Source organism: Protopterus annectens, chromosome 3.part1, assembly GCF_019279795.1.
Source record: "Protopterus annectens isolate FY-2018-M chromosome 3.part1, PAN1.0, whole genome shotgun sequence".
NCBI classification, from domain to species: Eukaryota; Metazoa; Chordata; order Ceratodontiformes; family Protopteridae; genus Protopterus; species Protopterus annectens.
Window position 1 is genome coordinate 1,106,665,762 of NC_056732.1, and position 21,873 is coordinate 1,106,687,634.

The 21,873-nt window shown below is 39.4% G+C and overlaps 1 protein-coding gene across 13 annotated transcripts in view; it reads right to left on the reverse strand.

Moving 5' to 3' along the window:
• PTK2 (protein tyrosine kinase 2) overlaps positions 1–21,873 on the reverse strand; it is a 4,250,095-nt gene that overhangs the window by 770,756 nt on the left and 3,457,466 nt on the right. For 11 of the 13 annotated variants that reach the window (XM_044067250.1, XM_044067257.1, XM_044067247.1 and 8 more), the window contains one exon: positions 1,173–1,284. In XM_044067250.1, the coding sequence (XP_043923185.1) occupies positions 1,173–1,284 (112 nt within the window). Of the gene's footprint in view, positions 1–1,172; positions 1,285–1,642; positions 1,780–2,925; positions 3,043–21,873 lie in introns of those variants that run through there. The other 2 variants (XM_044067261.1, XM_044067260.1) reach the window with 2 other exon arrangements.

The window sequence follows — 21,873 nt, forward strand, 5'->3', positions numbered from 1 at the left end:
TAACACAAGCAAATAAGGAAAAAAAAAAAGGCATTAATAGTGCAAAAAATATGCAAACAAAACACAGGATACAAGTATCTATATGAGGTCTATTCAGGTGGTAGAAAAAAAACTGAAGAAGGTCGACCTATTTCCTATTCTTGTATCTTTCCTCCCACAGACCGAGACATACTGAAGTAGTCTCATTAAGAAAATGCATGGAAATTGCCATCAGAGTTCTCTACCGAAAGGTGAAGTCCCTTCTGACTGCAGTCCACGTAAAACCATGTTTTGTTTTGTTTTTCTGAAACACAGCCACCTACACCCTTAATGCTGGCAGATGTGCCCACTACACTCCCGTAATTATTATTAGCGCTAAAGAAATCACTTATCAAAGCAAGTGAGACTACTACTTTGCAGCAACTACTCCAGATAAGAGCAATTTTCACACAGGTATGATGTAATCAACTTTCATGCACTCCAAGCCACCTAAACATCTCACTACTTTACAACATAATTCAACAGGTGGACCTTGGTTTACCATTTCATAAAAAAAATAATGTGCACACTCTCATGCAAATTACAGTGCAACTTATCAGTACACTATGCTCCCCATGATGTACTACGATTTCAGTGTTTCAGGTATAGCCTTAGTCTCTATTAGTGTTTTGAACCCTTAGATTTCAAATTCAATGACAAATTTGCTACCAAATACAAAACACAGAACACACAATCAGAAGCTAGGGTTTATTCCAGATTGTTCATTCTTCTGATATGGCATTACACACAGTAATTACTGAGTGGCACAGAATGCTGGATAAAGAAGGCTCTAGTCAAGGATGAGAAGTACTGGAAGAAGCAGCAGCAACACTCTAAGGGAGATTCTGGAAGGGGAAAACATCAAAAAACTCATATACATTGTGTTAGCATGGTTGGACAAAAAAAACATTAGGTTTACTTATCAACAGTGTCCCCACAGCAAAAGCCCATTACAAAGAAGTCACATACTCTTTTAGCTCCAATGCAAAGGTAAGCAACTAGCACAGATATTTCAAATGAGGTGGCACAAACAATACACTGAAGTGGATGAAGGTACATACAGTGTCAGAATGATGTCATGAGTCATGATGTTGTACCTCTCCTTAAAATCAGCCTCACTATAACCTTTTCCCATGAGTGCAGTGCAAACTTACCTTGGGAGGTGCTTCATCTGACCCACCAGAATCCCAAGAGACTGTAACTTGACGTCTCATCTCCATTCTGATACGCTCTTCTTGCTGTATTTTTTCTTCTTCCAAAATTGTACTAACAAAAATGAAATAAATGCTTATTATGCTGCTTTAGACTTGACATATTAAAAGAAAATAAAACTGTATGCAAATGCCTCATAGAATAACCCACATACAATTTTAATAAACTTCTTACAATAAAGTAAAACAGATTTTCAAAGCAGCAAATCCTCACAAAAATAAAAATACATTGAAGCTAATGTATATAGATTGAGCCAAGGTAGCATTTACTGCTGAAAGTTTAAATTTTCCGATATCCAAGGCTCAGTATAAAAGGCAGACAGCATCAGCTTCTATCTAAAAAATTCAAGTCACCCCTGCAATGAAGGAGCCACAGAACAAAGAGGGCACACCCTACAACTCAGTTTCCTCACCTCTCTCTCATCACTCAGTTTAAATACTCATCCCTCTTTGCTATGCAGGTGAGACATTTTCTTGAGTTACAGCATCCTGGAAAGCCAAATTTCTGTACCATCAGTACAGCAGTACATCCGACTACTAAAGTAATAATAAAACAAAACATTTGTGCAGTAAGAAAAAAAAAAAACTACTCCAAAGCCATTCTTACACACCTGATCAGCGTAATGCAGCAATGTATTAAACCATAAGATGACTAATTGCATCTTGGCAACAGCAGCAAGTCCGTGCATCAGCCACCTCCCCACTCTGCTATGCAAACTGTTAACTCTTGGATTCTCTCCATTGCTTGCAAAATACTCATAAATAAGCTAGCTAATCGACCTAGCAGGCCCAGTACATCCCCCAAGCTACACATCAACACACTGAATCTTCCACTCCCCCTCCACCTTAAGGAATAAGGGCCATCTTAGCAGCAACTTACAGATCCCTGCAGTAAAACAGCAGAACACTTAATTTCTGGCCATTCTTAGCACAGCTTCTGACAGTGACATCCATTTACGTATTTACAGTCTCACTCTTGCTTCAAACCTCTTTCAAATGACAAAACAATACAATCTCTCCATTGCCTCAAATCTCTCAGAAATGACAAAACAATCTATGATTATTAACCTGTACAACCCCCCCCCCCCTTTCTGAATGGCAGACCTTCACCTAGCATTGGGACACAGGATCAACAATATGTTTTCTTTCTGGAGTACTTCAAACTGTAAAGTCAAATCGTTGGCATTTATTTCACGTTGTTTATTTAGAAGAGCTTGACAAAGAAGTTTGTCAGTATGCACTGCAAAATGAAAAAAAAGATGGTAGCAAGTTAAACACATGCAGTGCACCACAAGACAGAGAAATGCCTTCAGTGGGTACTTATCATTAAAGCAAGTAATCAGAAACTTCCTTATAGTAAAACCAAAAACTACTGATTTCTTATCTGTTTGAAAAATAATGATAAAACAATATTTGCAGCTGGTAATGATAAGTCACAAATCTGAAAGATGCTACTGCAAATGCAGAATACAAGGAATAATCTCTATGGGAAACAGTGGATGAATACCCCGCATGTTTGTAAATATTTTACTTTCTGTAAAAGACAGACATTTTCTTAAAAAAATATCCTGCCACGATTGTATTTGCTCAGCATTTAGCTACTAAATACTGCTGCACTGCTCCACTTCCTTCCCCAGCCTGCTGCAAATTAACCGTTTCATATGCTAACATCACAGTTTAAAAACAAGATACCTACTGCGATAAAGGTCTTACTATCAACTGCAACAGTCTCCAAAGACATATCTGAAATGTGACTGGGAAGAGGTTAATGCACCATCCCTCTAAGAGTTCCTTCACATCGATTTACAGCAAAAGCTCTGCAGACAGCACAGCAGTTACAACCATGTTCAAGTATTTATAGTAAACCAAGATAAATGGTCTTAAAGAATGTCTCTGTTTTTCTAAAGGGAAGCTTACTCCATAGATGGAACTGAAGACTGTAACATGATATTTATGCCCCTCTATTTATAGCATTTGAAACAGACTGAGTGCAACTTTTTAAGCAAAGAACTTAATTAAGATTATACCAAAAAATCTCTCACCCATTCTACTTATTTGTATCTGGTGACCACATTCAGAAAAATGTTAAAACTGCAACACATCCTACTTGCTATTTTCTCCATCAGTGACAAAGCAGTCTGGATCCAACCGGTCTCCTTTAATCCTAGGAAGGCAGAAAGGAATGCCTGTGAAAGACATTGTACTAAACTGGTAGGGACTTGGAAATGACACAAAAACCTTGGGATCGGATATGTTCAAGTCATCTTGCCAAGTGATGACACAGGCACACATGCATAGATATACATTTACATACACTAAGCTGGCTGTGGCCAACTGCCACAGAAAATACTAGGTCAGCTGCATATACATCTGCTTAATCTTCTGTACATTACCAGTTCTGTAGTGTAATACATACTTTACAGCACATTTATAGAATAAATTGTGTTTTTTGTCAATCCATTGTCAGGCAGTACCAAGACAGAAAAATTATTCTAAAATTCTGATATATTGTTGTTTAAAGTGGGCAACATATCATTCCAAATATCCTTTAAATTGTAGTACAATGTAAACTTATATGTCCTTTCAGTTGTAGTGCAAGCTAAACTTTGATAACCTTCCTCAACTGTACTGTAATGTTATGTCTTACTGACTTTTGGCTTTGGTCATGGCTAAAAAGGGTCTTTGGACTAGACTACCTTGCTGGTTAACAAAATGAAAAATTTTTAAAAAAAGTTCAGTAAGAATGAAGAGTACCATAACAGCATTTGACCTACTCAAATGTTTAGAAACTAAGATCATGTCAGTGACAAAAGGGACGGTATAATCCTGCTTAAGGTACATCTTAATACAGACTGACAGGATCTTACCACAGGTAGATATATCAAGCTACAGGAGATCAGTAAATGAGGTCTGTATGCATAAAATAAGGATCCCTTCCTATTCTGTCTAAACTGGGATTTAAATCTCACCTTCTGACAAGTGATAAACTTCTCTCTGGCAAAACCTAAATCTTGTCCCAACCCTTCTTTATTTTCCTTTACTCTATCCAGGTAAGTGAGGCGACTAGTTCAACTAATGCAGACCACATAATGTAGTGTGTGTTAATGTACTGTACATACCATCTTCTAAATGCAAACCTACTGTATGAGACTAATAAATGTGCACACCATGCAACTCCCAACAATGTGATTTCTGTACTACTTACTATTCAACTTTCAGTGCACTGATTTACTCTGTCCAGTCATTTTCTAGACCTTTTTTATTTTAAAACTATGCAGTTGCCAAATCCCATGAACAACTCAAATGAACACGCTGCTAATCACCATCTGTACCATTGCTGTGTCTAAGGTGACAACTGTACACACTATTTAAATCCACTGTAGAGCATGTAAATTTTTCATTATTATACATAAATCTTTATATATGTATCCTACCGGATCTCTCATTGCAATTTGACAGGATGGATCATGGCATCCTTCTGGGCCCTTCACAACATTGTGATATTACCAGTGTTGAACTAGATTGGTTTGCATTCGCCCATTCTGCAAATATTCACAAATTAGTGTCTAAGGTTAGCTCCTCTGAATCCTACTTTCTTAGCTGTGGTATACCACAGGGTTTCATATTATGACAACTGTATTTCACTGTCTACTTGCTTCCTTTAGAAAAAGTTATCCAGAGGAGGTGTTTGCGATACCACTGCTATGCTGACAACACACAGCCCTTCCTTTGCTTTCCTCAAGTGCCCGATAGAGCACTCTAGCAGCAGACCTAGAATGTATCCACAAATGGATAACTATGAACTAACAGAAATGCAATAAATACCCTGGAGACCATTACCATAGTTGTAAGCCACTTTGCAGGACTCATTTGCACAACACTTCTGTCCTCTAAAGTCATCTACAGAGTTGACAAATTGTAATTCATACTGAAAGTGTGAGATCTAGATGTTGTCTTGGACAAGAAGACCTCAAAAGTCCAGGTTTTACTGACAGACTAATTGTCCTATTTTTGATCTTGGGAACACATCACTCATTAAGCACCTTATTCTATCAACAGACTGTCTTGCTGTGGTGAATGCTTAAACTGAACCACTGCAATGCCTTGTAAGTAGGATTTCCAAACTACAAACTTGACTGCTTGCAGGAAGTACAACAATTAGTGGCCTAGCTCTTTACAAAGGTATCACATTGCCATCATATTATGCTGTTTCTGTGTGAACTTCACTGGCTTCCTATTCAACAGTGGACTGTTTTTATTTTAAGATTGCAGTCTTGGTCCATCCAGTCCACCATCATGACCCAGGTCTTCATCATCTGTGATATCTTGCATTTCACTTGGCACTTCCAGTTATAAGGCCTGAATCTTCTGGTTTTCAGCCCTTTCCTTACCAAGGGCTTCACCTCTGAAATACATTAATTATGTGGGCTCAGGGTTTCCTCTGTATGGCAGTTCAAGTGCTCTTTAAAAAGCCATCTTTATGACCCATCTTACTGATTACCCACAGTACTCCTTGCACTTTACCACACAATTATTTATCTTTATGTATTTTACTTTTTAGACAGTTTTATTTGCCTTCCTTCTTCGTGCATTTATATGACTTTATTAATTCTTAATTTTTTTTTACCTTGCTGATATTCACCTGTAATTATACTTAATTCATAGGCAAACAGTCCTGGAGACCATTAAAAACTTAGCCCAAATTCTCAACTGCCGCAAAGTACTGTTGTTTAAGTGATTTGCTCAAGGTCACCAGGTTGACAAATACAGTAGTGCTGATTATCCAAAACGTTAATTATCCGAACCCAGTCTTCCAAAGTTTTTGAGTAGGAAAAATCAAAGTCTGAATATGTAAATGTTATACATATTAGCTTGTGCATGTTTTTGAACTTGTAGCCTGCTTGTGTGCGAAAAATATTCTTTGTTGTCCACTGGACTTGCTGAATGGTTGAAAAGTGTATTCCCTGAGTGCAGAAAAATCAAGATTTTAGAAGTTTTTTTATCCAGTTCAATGTACATTTGATTATCTGAACAGTTTGACTATCCGAACTACCCTTGGTCCCAATTAGTTTGACTAATCAACTCTCTACTGTAAAGATGGAAAGATTCAAACCCTGTACCCATGCCATCTGCCTAAGAATTAACCCTTAAGTATGTTAATAAACAAACTTGTATGTATATACAACATAAGTTACTGTTCACATAATTTCAGCTTCTGTTGTATTCTAATTTATGTCATACACCAGGGCTGTGCTGAAATGGGACTAAATGGAGTGGCCCATACCCAGATTAACAAATTTAATACAGTAAATATAAAATGTTAATCTTGTCTTTAACCTTGGTTCCCCATAAAATGGTCTTTGGCTTACAGGCACTGACGATAACATATAACAAAAGGACTTGACCTATAACACAAGTCAGGGTGCTTCGTAACAAGAAATTATAGTTTCATCTTCACAAAGAATTCTGATTCAAATGTAGAAGGTGTCACAGTGAGAAGTGTTGCTACTTCACTGAAAGAGGTTCTCTTGATTAATTCTGGTTGCACTGCCTTTTGTGTAGAGTATGCATGCCTCCCTGTGCCCATGTGCACTTTCTTCAGGTGCTTCAGTTTCCTTCTACCTCCCAAAGAAATGTAGTGGGAGTACTGGTGTTCTCCAAATTGCCTACTGTTTTGTGTGTAGTGTGTAATAGAGTGATGAGCATTTTTGACAGACCAGCTCACTGTCCAGAATGGATTTCAACGCTTTGTGCCCACTGGCTGCCAGGACAAGCTCTGGCTTCTCTGCAACCCTATAAGTAATAAATCAAGTTATTATAAAATGAATATGGATGGATGAGTGTAGAAAAATATGCCTTTCATGGTTTAACTCACTATTACTTTCACTTTTTGCTCCACTTCAGTTTATCATACAATGAAAGCAAAGAAGAAGGCAAGCTGTTAAATACAATAATGTGTACCATGAATACAGATTTAATAAAAGGATCATCTTTGAATTCTTGTTGTATAGAGTACCTGAAGAAATAGAATGTATACAGTTTAAAGATGAGAAAAATATGATTTTAAATAATTCATTCCATTCATTTCAAGAGGTAGGACTAGATGTCAAACTGGTCAGCCTGGCACCTTTAAAACTTTCCTAGATTCTTAACTTCTCCCCTACCTCCCATAATATTTTGCAACTCTCTGCTTCATCAGATATCACTTGTCATTAAACAGCTTGCATCTCAGAGACAGATGCACACTATTTTTAATACTTATTCATTGCTGCTTTGGATAATTTGCTGTGTTTTTGCTTTCAAACCTTTCTTTCTCTATGTCATTTGAGAATCTGTCTTAAATTTAGGTCAGTTCTTTCCATTTTCCATATTAAACTGAACATTTATTAAGTTTCGTCTCCCTAGATTTGTAGATTGGTGCCACCATTTTGCTCAAAGTGTTGGGCTGCAGTCTGTCTTTTTGCTAGAGCTTCTTGTTGACATTGTATGTGATTTGGTTGTAGTCTGTTAAAGCTAATTACCTTTGATGATGTTTTTTTCTGTTCAAAATGGATAAGCAGGAGAAGTATGAGAAGCATTCTGGTTTCAAAAAGTGAAGATACAAAATCAAGCCTTAGTATAAGTGTACTGAATTACGTTCTTGTTGGATTTATTAGTATAAGTGTACTTTGGTGTAACGTGAATGAAGTACATCTGAATACTGAATCCTCTGTTACTGAAGCGTTTTAAACAAGAACGCTAAATTAATGTAAAAATAAGCTCATTTAAAAGGTATATTACTTGGAGTTATTTTGATACATGTTAAGGTTCAAAGAAGGCAAAAACACAAGATGGGTAGGACGGGTCTTCCACTCAACTTCCAAGGACTCCCTATCTTAGGTGTAAAGAGTGGAGTCTGCTACTACTGCTGTTGAAGCTTTAACAGTCTCAGTTAAAGAAATCTTAAACTTCAGGTGCATCTCATGTTCAAGTTTCTGAAGTGACACATGCTCCTCTAAGAAAATGGCTCAGCAATGTTTCTTATGTGTTGGACCTGTAAATGTTTGGTCATTTTGCTCCCTTCACAGTCTCCTACTGTTAGTAAATTTGACTGAGGGAAGATATTGGGAGGCTTAGTAAAAGACTGATATGTATGCACCCTCTCCAACCTTCAATTCCAAGATGAGAAGAGAAGGTTGTGTTCCCCCCTCCCTCCTACCTGCATGCTTTCTTTTCAGCTCCCTGTTTGGGGCTGGCAGGTTCAGGGTTGATTTTCCTGCTACAAGTTGCCTTGCAGGTGTTTACTTCTTCTATACCTTCAGTGTTGACACATCATCTGTAGTCTCAGTACTGACTATTAGGAGTGAGGTCACTGGCATCAGGGAGTCAACCATGACCAAGGCACCAACATATCATGTGCCATTTAATATCTTAATGACTTCAGCATTCAATGCCGCAAGACCAAAATTATCCATCTCAGTGTCATCCACCCATAGCACCAAAAAAAATCTCTAAACCATGGGATCACTTTTCACCAGGAGTCTCAGCATCACAGCAGGCACACACAAAACAGACCTCAACACAATACTTACTGTTGACTGATCAGTTTTGGAGTATTCTAGTGGTCTGCTCAGCCCCAGACTCCCACAGTTCAGAGCTTTTAACCAATCTATCCTTCGCACCAGAGTGGCAGGAGAGTGTAAAGCCACTGCACAGATAAGCATAAGGTATCTCACACAGGCTATTCTTCTTCCCCACTGGACACTTACCCTCCGGGGAGTACTAGGAAGAAACACTGCAAAAGGAAGTACTGACACTCCCTTATGGACTGTCCTACCCTGATCTTCAAGAGGAGAAAGGGAATCCTCAAGTTCAAGGGACAGAAGGACTCTGTCAAAAGATGTCCTACAGGACTGTTCCATTTTCTTCCACTGTCCTCTTGGAGGGTTCCCCTGGCTGACAAGATGGCTGCATTTGCCAAAGAGACGGCATGGCCAGAGTCAGACTCTGTAGGGCCTAGGACCAAGAAAATGCACAAGATCCTCTGGCCTCCTAAGGACTATTAATCTTAGACTTATGTTGTTAGCGAACTCCGCAGTCGTAGCAGCAGCTCTCAGAAAAGAACTTTCTGATGGCAGTCATTCAGATCATCTTTAGGATAAGGATTATATAGCTCTGGAACAGTTTGGCAAGCATATATACATCCATCATCTTTTCTCTCAGGGCACTGATATACATGATCAAGCTTCAATGTATGTTGACAAATGAAACGTACAGCAAGTCGATGAAGCTGCTACGTGGATATCTATGGGGAAAATTAAAGTCCTAGGCAGCAGTTAAGTCTACTATTTCAAATATGTCCCAGTGTCTTGCCCATAATGCTGACAGTGGGGCAACCTGAGCAGTTGGGTCAGACACTACAATCTGTACACTCACTGCACTCAGACATTGTGTTGTAACTTTACTGAAAACTTCACTAATGCCTCCTTTAAAGGCACCAAGTAATTTTGTCCTAAAGTGAAAGTAAAGCTGTAGAAAAAGTGAGATACTCGTGGTGACTGTGTCAAGGTCTCCCCTTATCTGCAGACATATTCTCACAATCAGAAAAGGGCCAAGAACTTACACTTTAGGAAAAGCTAGAAGCAGAACTTTAGATTGTGCTCTGACAGAGGACAACATGGATACACTAGCTTCCAGAATGGAAGACATACTTGAGGCATAAGTGGTCATCGGAATCAAGGCTTCCACAAAACTCCTCCTGCAGGCCAGCAGCACAACCCTTAGGGACTTGCCCAACTGTGATGCCACTCTGCAGTCAGTTAGGGATCATGTATTCCTTCATTTCCCTGCATGAAAGGCCATCATGCAATACAAGATGATAAAGGAAGTTGTATTCAGAAGCTATACCATACATACCCTTCGTTTCTCCTCCTCAGCAACTGACAATTTGCCTTACATATGTCTCTCCCCATAAGAAGGGTGTGGTCAGGAGTCAGGACTCAGAAGAGGTCATCAGTCTCCTAGAAAAAGACAGCAATTCAAGAGGAACCAACAGACTATAAAGGGCCTGAATGCTACTTAAGATTCTATTTGACTCCAAAGAAAATGAATGACTTCAGACTAGTCACCTGGACACTCACAGAGCAGTCTATCTTCCATCTTTTACTAAAGTGTGACTGCCTCTTCAGACATCTGTGATGCATACCTATACAGCAGAATAGCCAAGAACAACAAGCTTGTTTTGCATTTCAGTGTAAAATCCAACACTTCTTCAGTTTAGAACCGCCTAACTAGGTCTCAATACAGCCCCATCGGGTTTACAAAATGTATGACCATACTGGCAGCTCATTTAAGACCACCTGGGACCAAAGTGTTCCCCTACTTGGATAACTGGCTCCTAGCTACCCCATTCAGGAATCCCTATTCCACCTGTTCTAGTCCTTGTGGATCCTGGTGAAGCACGGACTTTCACAGGATACCAATGAAACACTATCTTGCACAGCTAGTCTTCTGCAGGACTGGACTGCAGCCATTCAATCCCAGGTATATCTTCCTTTTATTCAGAGTAAATGCAATACTATGCCTCAAAATATTTAGCTTTATGGAACCAATAATACTTGTGATGCCTTTTGGAAATTATCAGAATATGTTCCTACAATAAATCCTCAAGGTCCAGTACTCTCAGTTTCAGATCTCACGACAGCACACACAAGAATATTGCAGATTTGGTGGCAACAGCCATCTTTGAGAAATCTGTGGACTCCTTTCACACCATCCACTCCAAGCACTATTCAAGGGACTTGGTCACAGCAAGAGTCCAATCTACACAAACATGAAATGGAAATGAAAGAGGTCTGCCTCAAATTACAGATTTTCCAGGACTCTCTTCCACACATGGTGGAACTGCCATCCACTCAGACAACCTAACGGTGGAATGGTATACCAACAAGCAGGGAAGGCCCCACTGATATCCCCTGTGTCAAGAGGTCAAGATGCTATGGGAATGAATGATCTTGTCCCATTGCATTCTCTTAGCAATACACATAGCTGAACAGACCAATTCTTTGGTGGACAGGCACAGACTGTTTCTTGATGCCACATGCGTGGTTCCCACATCTTTCTGTGGTGAAGTCAAACTTCAAACACCAGGTCAAGCCTTACTGTGACCTATCTGCTTCCTCAACCAACTCCAGATGCAGCAGCTTTCTATCCTTACTCCCTGTCCAGGGACAGATATCCAAAAACATCTTTGTTCAAGAATAACCCTAGGTTTCCTTTACACTTTTTCAATACTTCCCCTGTTTCCAAACTTCTTAAAGAAAGCCACGCACAGCAAGAACCAGTTAATCCTCAAAGCCCTTTGCCTCGACGAGTATAGTTCTCTTGCTGGGACCTTGCCTACTGGAGAATCCCCTCTACCTCAGATTATTCAATTCTCCTCACTCACTTGTACAGTAAACCTCACACAAACATTTAATCCCTTTAGTTTGATCACACCGTTCTCCAGTTCTTTTGATGGCCAGGGATCCTGCTTATGGCTTATCCACATTCAGGGTGGTTAACATCCTGACTTCTGCTCAGACATCTTTAACTAGACTTATGTAAGTAAGTGGATAAGGTTTTTCTTAGGGGGGATTTCTAAGGGACTGGATTCTTTTTCCACACCAGTTGCAGCAGTTACTGCAAAACTTTGATAAGGAGCTGAGTTTATGCTTGCGTTACATATATGAATGTTAACTGTGTAGCTATTCCTTTAAATCAGCTAATCCTAAACCACATTGTTCTAAGGGGAAAATCAAGATATTTCATTTATCTCTTGCCCTCTTCCCTTCCCAAGTAAATTTCTTCAACTCTTTATTAGTTTTTCTCAAGCCAACTTTAACTTATTGACATAATTTTCATTATACAGTTTGTCACACCTCAAGCATGATGTGTCTTTTACTCTAGTGGTTGATCCATAACATCTTTCTAAACTGATTACTAAGGAATACACATTTATACAAAGCAGTCCAGTACTAGAAGTTACAATTACATTTTCACTGAATAAGGCAGGCAATATTATTCACACTTCTCCCTGCTTTTCATAGGCTCACACACAAGTACTAGGCTAGCCATGTTTCCTTTTTGTGCTCAAATTAACCTGTCCCATTTGGTTAGAGACTGACCTTACCCATCCCATCCCATGGTCAATAAAAAAAATTATGTACTCACCATAAAGTTCCATCTATGTTATCTATTTTCATTCTCCCTCAAATGTTGGGTTCGGATCCAATTCCTGATCTGACTTGGTCACTTCTTCCAGCTTGTGGAACACAAACTCTTGAGCTCCTCCCTTCACCCATAATGCTCTAGCCACCTAACATACTTCAGCTCTTGTTTGCTGCCCCTTATACCTGCAAAGCAGTAAGAAATGATAGAATAAAACAGAATCTGGAACTCAAACAAAGGAACAGCAGCACCTTCTGATCTTTACAAAAGTCAAACAAGGAGGGGGGGGTTGATGGGAGGGAAGTTGAGGAAGAATGAAAATGGACAACACAGATGGAACGTTATGGTTAGTACATAACTTTTTTTTTTTTTATCTATGTTGTCACTTTCATTCATTCCTTAGCTGTTGGGACACATTCCCCAGTTACCTAAATCCTGGGAGGACTCTTAAGGAAGGATATCCCTGAACACAGCTGAGCCAAAGGCTGCTCTTCCCCAGGAGTGCAGATCCAATTAGTAATGAGCAATAAATGTATGAGGATTAGCCCAAGTTGAAGCCACACAATCATCATCCAAGGAAGTTCTACACAAAAAGGCTAAAGAAACTGCCATTTATCTAGTGGAATGGGCTTTTGGTAAAGGCAAACCCATTGTTTTTGTATACAAAAGAAATACAGTCAACGAACCATTTGGCTAAAGTTACTTTAGAAACTGGTTCCTTAATTTTGATTCCAAAAAGGAAAAGGACAATTGTTCTGATTTCCTCATTTTTTTGGTTCTGTGAAGATAAAAACAGAATTGTCTGTGAACACCCAATAGGTAACTTCTCTGTGTGGAAGATTTTCAGTCCATATATCTCTAGTTAATCACTGTATATTCATCAGATCAGACAATAGTAGCAGAAGTAGCAAACTTAAAACTCATCTTAAGTAAAAAAAAAAAAAAATATATATATATATATATATATATATATATATATATATATATATATATATATATAAAATTGTACAGAATTACTAGGTATTCGAAAGTAATCCAACCAAGGCAGGCAACCTATTTCCAGTCGAAAATCCTTAATTAAGTACACAGACAAGCGATCCAAGTAAAACAAAAACAGAGTAATAGTTTCCTCACAAGCTTTCTATATATATATATATATATATATATATATATATATATATATATATATATATATATATACACACTTTTTATCAAGCAAGGGAGTGGTTTATTGTGCTGTAAAACAAAGTGTTATTGATACACATGTTAAATTCACATCCCTTCCCCCATCAGTGTGACATTCAAGCTGGTCCTGCCCTATGTAGTAGTTGTCATAATAATATAACCCTTATGTACTTTAAATAAAATTTATAATGATGTGGTACCTCTTATTTAACCAGATTATTAAGGTGTGACAGAGCAAGATGCAGAGGACAGGAAGAAATGGAAACAGATTATCCGCTGTGACGACCCCTAACGGCAGCAGCCGAAGGAAGAAGAAGGTTAAGTCTGTGATTTTATCCAAGACAGTATACTACATTGCTGGAAATATATCAACCTTAGTCCATTTGGCAATCAAAAAATATATATAAATATATACATATACACTTTGCATGTAAAAAATCAATTGTAAAAATCATATTCTATTTTCAACACAGACTACATGCAGCATATCACAATGCTATTTACGTTTTATTGATGACATCTTTATTGTGCAGAAAAGTGACACCTTGCAGTTTGGAGATTTTATCACTTACCTCAATCAAGCAACCCCCTTCCTGAAGTTTACCTCTTCCCATAGCTATACTTCAACCACTTTGTTATATATGCAGATTTCCAAGGACACCAACAATAACAGAATCACCACTGACCTATTCAGAAAACCAACGGGGGTTAACTTATTACTCCACAGTAAAAATCTACATCCTACAAAACACAAGTATAATGTAGTGAAGTCCCACGGCTATAGATTAGCTAGAATTACCACAGAGATGGAACCATTTTTGAGAAACCTGAACAACTTAGAGAATGATTTTCTAGTGAGTGGCTATGAAAGTCAGATGTTAAAAAACATCCTGGAACCCATTACAGAACTGAAAAGGACTGAAGCATTTTCACTCTACCTCCCCAGTAGGAGAATGTTAAGAAATTCCACAGAGAATAACAAATGCAAAAATAGCTGCATTCTGAATACACTTTGGATGATCACAGTATCAAAAATGTTACTGAAGAAAACTGGGACATTGTAACAGGAAACCCTTTTCTGATTAACATCTTAGGTGAAGCCCCATCCTTTGTTTATAGGAAGGCCAAGAACATTAGAAGTTTTGTTGAATTTAAACCTAGACCATATGAGAGAAACACTAAAAGATGTGAAACTAATTGTACATTTTGTATATTTATACAGCAAGGTGATAGTTTTTATTGCCCTTATTTAAAGAAGATCATTACAACCAGTACAGGGGGTGACTGTAACACTACAAAAGTAATTTACAGGGCACAGTGGAATGAATGTGATGCATTCTATGTGGGCAAGACTGTAAATAAACTTAAGCATAGGATTTCATGTCATCTGTCAGAAATCAGCTCTGAATGTAAAAATAATGCACTAGCCAAACAACTTTCTCTTCATAAAAGAGACACAAGTTTTAAGTTCCAGATCCTGGATCGCACAGACATGGGTGATCTTGAAGGAGACATCCCGAATAATTTGGAGAAACATGAACTCGTGGCAATTAAAGCTGAGGTCTTTTAGGAAGCCTGGACTAAACTACTACTGCTCAATTAAAAGTGTACTGGAACTTAGAAAATTGCCACATTGTTTGCATGACTAATTTTATTTGATTCTACCAGTTGGTTTTAAATACCATTTTAAATTAGTTTTAATTTAAGTGTACACTTTGTTTCCATCATCATACATTTTTTCTTAATATTTTTTCTTTTTTTGGTTCTCTTTTTTGCACTTTATTCAAAATGATGTGTAATACCACTATTAACTAATTATACAATTTTTATTTATTTATTTATTTATTTACATTTGTTGATCGGGAGAGTCTGACTGGACGCAGGTCCGTTTTCAGCGGAGGCTCAGGGAGAAAAGCTCCACATTCAAATGTTACACACAATTGTACACTTTGAGAAATATATAATTTAAAAATTACAGCTTTAGTTAGAGCTTAGGACATAATACTAGATTAAGACAAAAGTAGTAAAACAGCTGTAGAACATAATTACAAGTTTAAACATAGATTACAAATGTTGTACATGGTTACAGATGTAGAATATAATTCATCAGTAGACAGCAGAAACACTTCTGATTGTGAGGTACATAGACTGTCAATTGTTTCAATAAGAAGTTCTTATTGTATGGTAAGTAGCTAGGTTAATGAGCTACTGCGCTTGGTATAATTAGGTAGTTAGAGGGTGCAGAGAGAGGTAGTGGGTGGTAGGAGTGGGTGCTATGGGGGGAGTTGCAAGGGGCATATTCTGCATGTTTTTAGGTGCATTTTTAGTAAAGATTTGAAGTGGCTGCAAGATGTTACCGAGGTAATTGAGGGTGGGAGGGAGTTCCATAATTTGGCTATAGCGCAGGAGAATAATGCTTCTCCACCAGAGTTCTTGGCTCTAGTGACCTGTAGGAGGATTTTGTTGCTGGATCTTAGTGGTCTGGTGGTAAGATAGGGTTGGAGTAGAATTTGAAGGGCTGGGACTTTTAGTGGTTGGTTTACTAGTTTGTGGGCAAGTGCGAGTTGGTACCATTGCAGTTGGTTAGGGAGCTCTAGCCAGCCCAGTTCTGCCAGTGAGAGACAGTGGTGACTACGGTAGGGTGCCCCATGGCAAATTTTGCGATTTTGTTGTAGCAGGTTTCAAACTTATTTAGATCGCATTGTCTTAGGTTTGTATATAATGGGAAGGGGTAAAGTAGGGTGGAGATAAGGTGAGAATTTGCTACTGAGATCTTTGCTGCTTTGGTAAGTAGTTGCTAATTTCTATACAATGCCCCTAGTTTTTTGTGGACTTTTTTAATGGTCATGGATATGTGAATGTCAAAGTTCAGTTTATTGTCTATTTCTACGCCTAGCAATTTGATGTGTTCTGTAGGATAGATAGTTGTCTTTTGCTGTGATGTTAAAGTGAGAGAGGATTTGGTAAGTTTGGTGGGTTGGAAGATTAGTAATTTAGTTTTGTTTGGGTTGAGTATTAATTGGGCATTGGATAACCATGTTTCCACCAAGGAAAAGGCGTCCTGTGTGACTTTTTCAGTTCGGGTAGGGAGTAGGTTGAGCAGACAATGGTTGAGTCATCTGTGTATTGTATGAGTGACAGAGGCTAGATTATTGGTGTAAATAGAGAAGAGTAGAGGACCAAGGATGGACACTTGGGGAACAGACAGGTAGTTGGGGGGATAGGTCATCCTGCCATACAATGGATTGTTGGTGGTCAGATAGGTAACTTTGAAACCAGTAGGTGACTGACTGAGAAAAGGATAGGTTGTTGAGAAGAGAGAGGAGTTTTTTTGTGTGGTACCATATCGAACACACTAGATAGGTCTAGGAAAGTAGCTGAGGAAAGGTAGCCAGCATTTTTATGTTGTAGGATATTGTTTGTGAAAGAGAGTAAGGCAGTGGTGGTGCTATGGTTTGGTCGGAAACCATGTTGCGTGTTGGAGAGGAGGTTGTTTGTAAGGAGGTGATCTGAGACCTGAGAATGGATGCATCTCTCTATTATTTTGGAGAGTGGAGAGAGAACAGCTATGGGGCAGTAATTGGTTAGCTCTGTGGAGGGGCCATCTTTGTGGAGGGGAATTGTGTTTGATACTTTCCAAAGTGTGGTGACGTAACTTTCTGATAGAGATCTGTTTATCAAGATGGATACTGGGTAGGCTAGAGAGTCAGCTGTGAGTTGTAAGTATTCACTTGGGAGGTTGTCTGCTGCTAATTTGGTGGGTTTAAGTTTAGTTAACAGTTTTTTTTATTTTGGAGGTAGGAACAGGGGAGAACGAGAAGCTAGTTGGGAGAGACTGCTAGTTGGAGTTAAAGGTGCGGGTTTGGGGGGGGCTGTGTTGTCTAGCTAGTGATAGTACAGTTTGTGTGAAATGTATGTTGAAGGAGGTAGCAACTGTTTCGGTGGAGTGAGTGATGTTTGGAGTGGGGGTACTTACTTTGTCTGGGTGGAGGATAGAGTTTATTGAGGACTAGAATTGTTAGGGGTTATGTTGGGAGGAGGTAAGGGCAGACTGGTAGTATTGGATTTTGTCCCATTTTATTAGCTTTTTGACTATTGTGTAGTTCTAGGAATTTCTGTCTAGTAGAAGGGGTTTTGGTTTTGCGCCAATGCTCCCAGGCTCTATCCCTGATTTTCATTTCAGACTTAGTGTTTTTCTGTAGCCATGGGGATGGTTGGACCCTGGTTCTGGAAACTCTTATGGGGGCGTGATAATCAAGGATGCTCAGGAAGGTAAGTAGTCAACTGCGTCATCTAGACTGAGGTACTTTAGAGGTTGCCAGTTACAATCTTTAAGGGGATGAGTTGAATGAGAGAGGGTTAAAGTTTATTTTTTTGCGTATTTGACAGTAGATGACAGCTTTTGCTTGGTATAGGTGCTTTCTGAGTAGGACTATTGGGGAGTGATCACTGAGGCTGTCCACTAGGCAGCCAGCTATATAAGACTGGGGGGTCTTACTGACTAATATCCAATCCAGGATAGTGTGTTTGTTAGAGCTTTTATTTATTCTAGTAGGTGATTAGACTAGTTGGGTGAAGTCATGAAGGTTTATATGATGGATTGGGGTGGTTGCTCAAACAGGTTTGAGTCACCTAAAATTACAGTTTCTTGAGGCAGATGGTGGGTAGTCCAGTTGAGGAGGTTTTCTAGTGGAGGGATGTTTTGGCAGGTGAGAAGTACCATTCTATTATGTTGATGGTTTTATTTTGGTTTATTTTAAGGTTGGTCTACATTATTTCTTCCTTACCTATTTGGGGAGCTGCTGAGTTTAAGATCTGGATGTTTAGATGCTGTTTAAATATTATAGCTATGCCACCTCCTTTTTTGTTTAGTCATCTGTCATTAGTGGCAGACGGGTTCAGTGCAAACTTCACCCCCCTCTCCCCCCCGAAAGGAGAGATAACTATCCCAGCGGAGTGTAGCCTCCCAGACATCTCAAATGTGCAGGTGAAAGCTGCTCTCTCTAAAGCTAAAAACAGCATCAATGGGACCGGATGGTGTCCCCGGCTGTGTGCTACACGAGCTAAATGAGGAATTAAACCCTCACATAAGGCAGCTGTTTAATCTCAGCCTTACCACAGGATACGTGCCCAAGGAGTGGCGTACAGCAACTGTGGTCCCACTCCACAAAGGCGGTGCCTCTATGGACCCTGGTAATTACCGCCCCATAAGCTTAACAAGTCTAGTCTGCAAAGCTATGGAGAGGATCATAATGGAGCTCATAAACAAAGATATAGGGGACTTGCAGACATTGGACCCGACCCAGTTTGGCTTCGTCAAGGGCAGATCATGCCTTTTGAACTTGGTCGACTTCTTCGAAACAGTCACCAAGGCCATTGATGAGAGAAAGGCAGTCCATACAGCCTACCTTGACCTTGCAAAGGCTTTCGACACAATACCCCACTTGGGTATTGTAGAAAAACTTATCAGCTTAAATGTAAACCCATATGTCACAAGATGGGTTGCAAACTGGCTTAAGGACAGAACCCACAGGGTTAGAGTTGCTGGCGCTATGTCAGACTCCAAGCCGGTCACAAGTGGTGTCCCACAGGGCTCGGTCCTTGGCCCCTATTGTTCGGCATCTACTTCTCAGAAGTACAGGCCAACATGGGAGGACTTTGGCTGACAAAGTTTGCAGACGACTGCAAACTGGGCGCCATAGTGGAAAGTGCATCGGACACGGATATCCTTCAGAAGGGACTCACGGAAACAGATAGCTAGTGCCAGAGCCATGGCCTGAAGTTAAACGCCAAAAAATGTATAGTCATACCCTTCGGGAAAAACAAGGTAACCCCAAGCTACCATATAGGTGGCAATCCACTAAGCACAGAATAGGTTATCAGGGACCTGGGGACCCAGGTTGACAGTGGCCTTTCTTTTGACACTCACGTTGCTAAAGTGGTTAGAAAGACCTTCTACATTGCCCACCTGATCATGAAGGGATTCACATCCAGATCTGGTGAGGTCATTGCTCCCCTGTACTCTTCACTTATCAGACCAATTATCGAGTACAATGCCCCATTCGGGATGCATCTCACCCGACATCTGCAGCAATTGGAGAGACCCCAAAAGTTCCTCACCAAAAGGATAAAGGGACTCCAAAATCTGTCATATGCTGCCAGATTGAAGAAACTCCAGCTCTATTCAGTCGCATACCGTCTGCTAAGAGGTGACATGTGCCTGACATACAAGGCCATGTCCAACCCGGAATTAATGGACAAGCTCCACCTCAAAAAATCCAAATCCACCAAAACCACTAGAGCAAGCGACTTAAACCTTAGCACGGATATAAATAGGACGTGCTGGAGGGATAGATTTATCACTCAGAGACTCCCTATGCTGTGGAATAAAATCCCGGTCCATGTGAGGCAGAGCACCTCACTGGCTCTGTTCAAGAGAAATCTTGACCTGTGGATGGGAGATCGTAGGTTTACCCCGAAAATCATCTCTGTGTCACTGCTGGACAGAGGCACAACAAACTAATGGGCACAATATTTTTTCATATAAGGGGTGGCGTAAGCCACAAAACTTTGGGCTAGGCTTATAAATGCCTTAGGGCAGATAGCCTAGTATAAACCTATGAACCTATCTACTCTTAGTATGCTGTACCTGGTAGGGAGGATCTGCTCACTGGTAATGTGTGGTTTTAGCCATGTTTCTGTAAGGATTAGTATATCAGGGGAGTACAATTTCTGGTAGTGTGGAGTTCATGCACCTTGTTGGATATGTTTCTAATGTTTAGGTTTAGCAGAAGGAGGTTGTTTGGTTTTCTATTGGCTGTGATTTGAGAGAAATTGTGGTCTTTGGTCTGATTATGAGAGGAGGGGTTGGAGAGTGAGGGGCCAGGATTTGGGTGGATGTCTCCATTGAGTGCTAGTTTCGATATGGATGAGATTATTAGTTTTATCAGTTTTTGATTTTGCTTGCTTATGAGGGAAGGTTTATGACTGTGTTCTGTGGGTAATAGGTATGGTGGTAGGGTTATTATGTTGAGTTGTGTGGATGCTTTCTGTTTAGGTACTGTGGTAGATAGACTATGTGGAGGGTGCATAGGGAAGGTTTTTGACCTGGTGGGAGAGTAGCAGAGTAGGGGTGAGATATGAGTGGTGGTGACAGTAGCAGTACAGTGGTAGAGGTTTAGTGGGGGAATGGGGGAGGTATGGTAAGATGTTATGTACGCAAGGAGTGTACATGTGGTGAGTATAGGTACAATATGCTTGTACGTTAGCAGAGCAGAAGGGATAGTAGTGGGAAGGTGGAGGGATGGTGGTGTAATGATGTGGTTGGCTGTTTGAAAGAGGGAGTGGTTACAGTTACCAATAAAGGTAGGAACACTGGGGGATGGGTGAGAATTGGGGGTAGGGAGGGAAGCAAAGCGGGCAAGAGACTCTGTTAGTAGCTCTTAGATAATATAATTACAAAAATATTACAATAATATTTTATAGATAGTTTTAGGGTTCTTGTACACAGACCTGAAGAAGTCTAGAAGGACGAAAGCGATCTTTGTTAACAATAGGTTATGAAAATAGAATACGATTTTTACAACTCATTTTTTACATGCAAAGTGTATATGTATATATTTATATATATTTTTTGATTGCCAAATGGACTAAGGTTGATATATTTCCAGCCACGTAGTATATTGTCTTGGATAAAATCACAGACTTAATAATCTGGTTAAATAAGAGGTACCACATCATTATAAATTTTGTTTAAAGTACATAAGGGTTATATTATTATGACAGCTACTAAGCAGGGCAGGACCAGCTTGAATGTCACAATGATGGGGGAAGGAATGTGAATTTAACATGTGTACCAATAACACTTTGTTTTACAGCACAATAAATCACTCCCTTGCCTGATAAAAAGTATATATATATATTTAGAAAGCTTGTGAGGAAACTATTACTCTATTTTTGTTTTACTTGGATCGCTTGTCTGTGTACTTAATAAAGGATTTTCAACTGGAAACAAACTGCCTGCCTTGCCTGGATTACTTTCAAATACTTAATAATTCTGTACAATTATATATTTTTTATTATTATTATTTTTTTTACTTAAGACGAGTTTAAGCTTGTTACTTCTACTAGGGTCTATATTAAATCAGTGAACGCTTAAAAAAGCGAACGCTGATTTATCGGCCCCATGTAAGTGAAAGCTTACAATCCCAAACACTTATAATAGCGATTTTTTCCCAGGGGAAAAAAAAAATCACTGTTCCCAAAAAAAAAA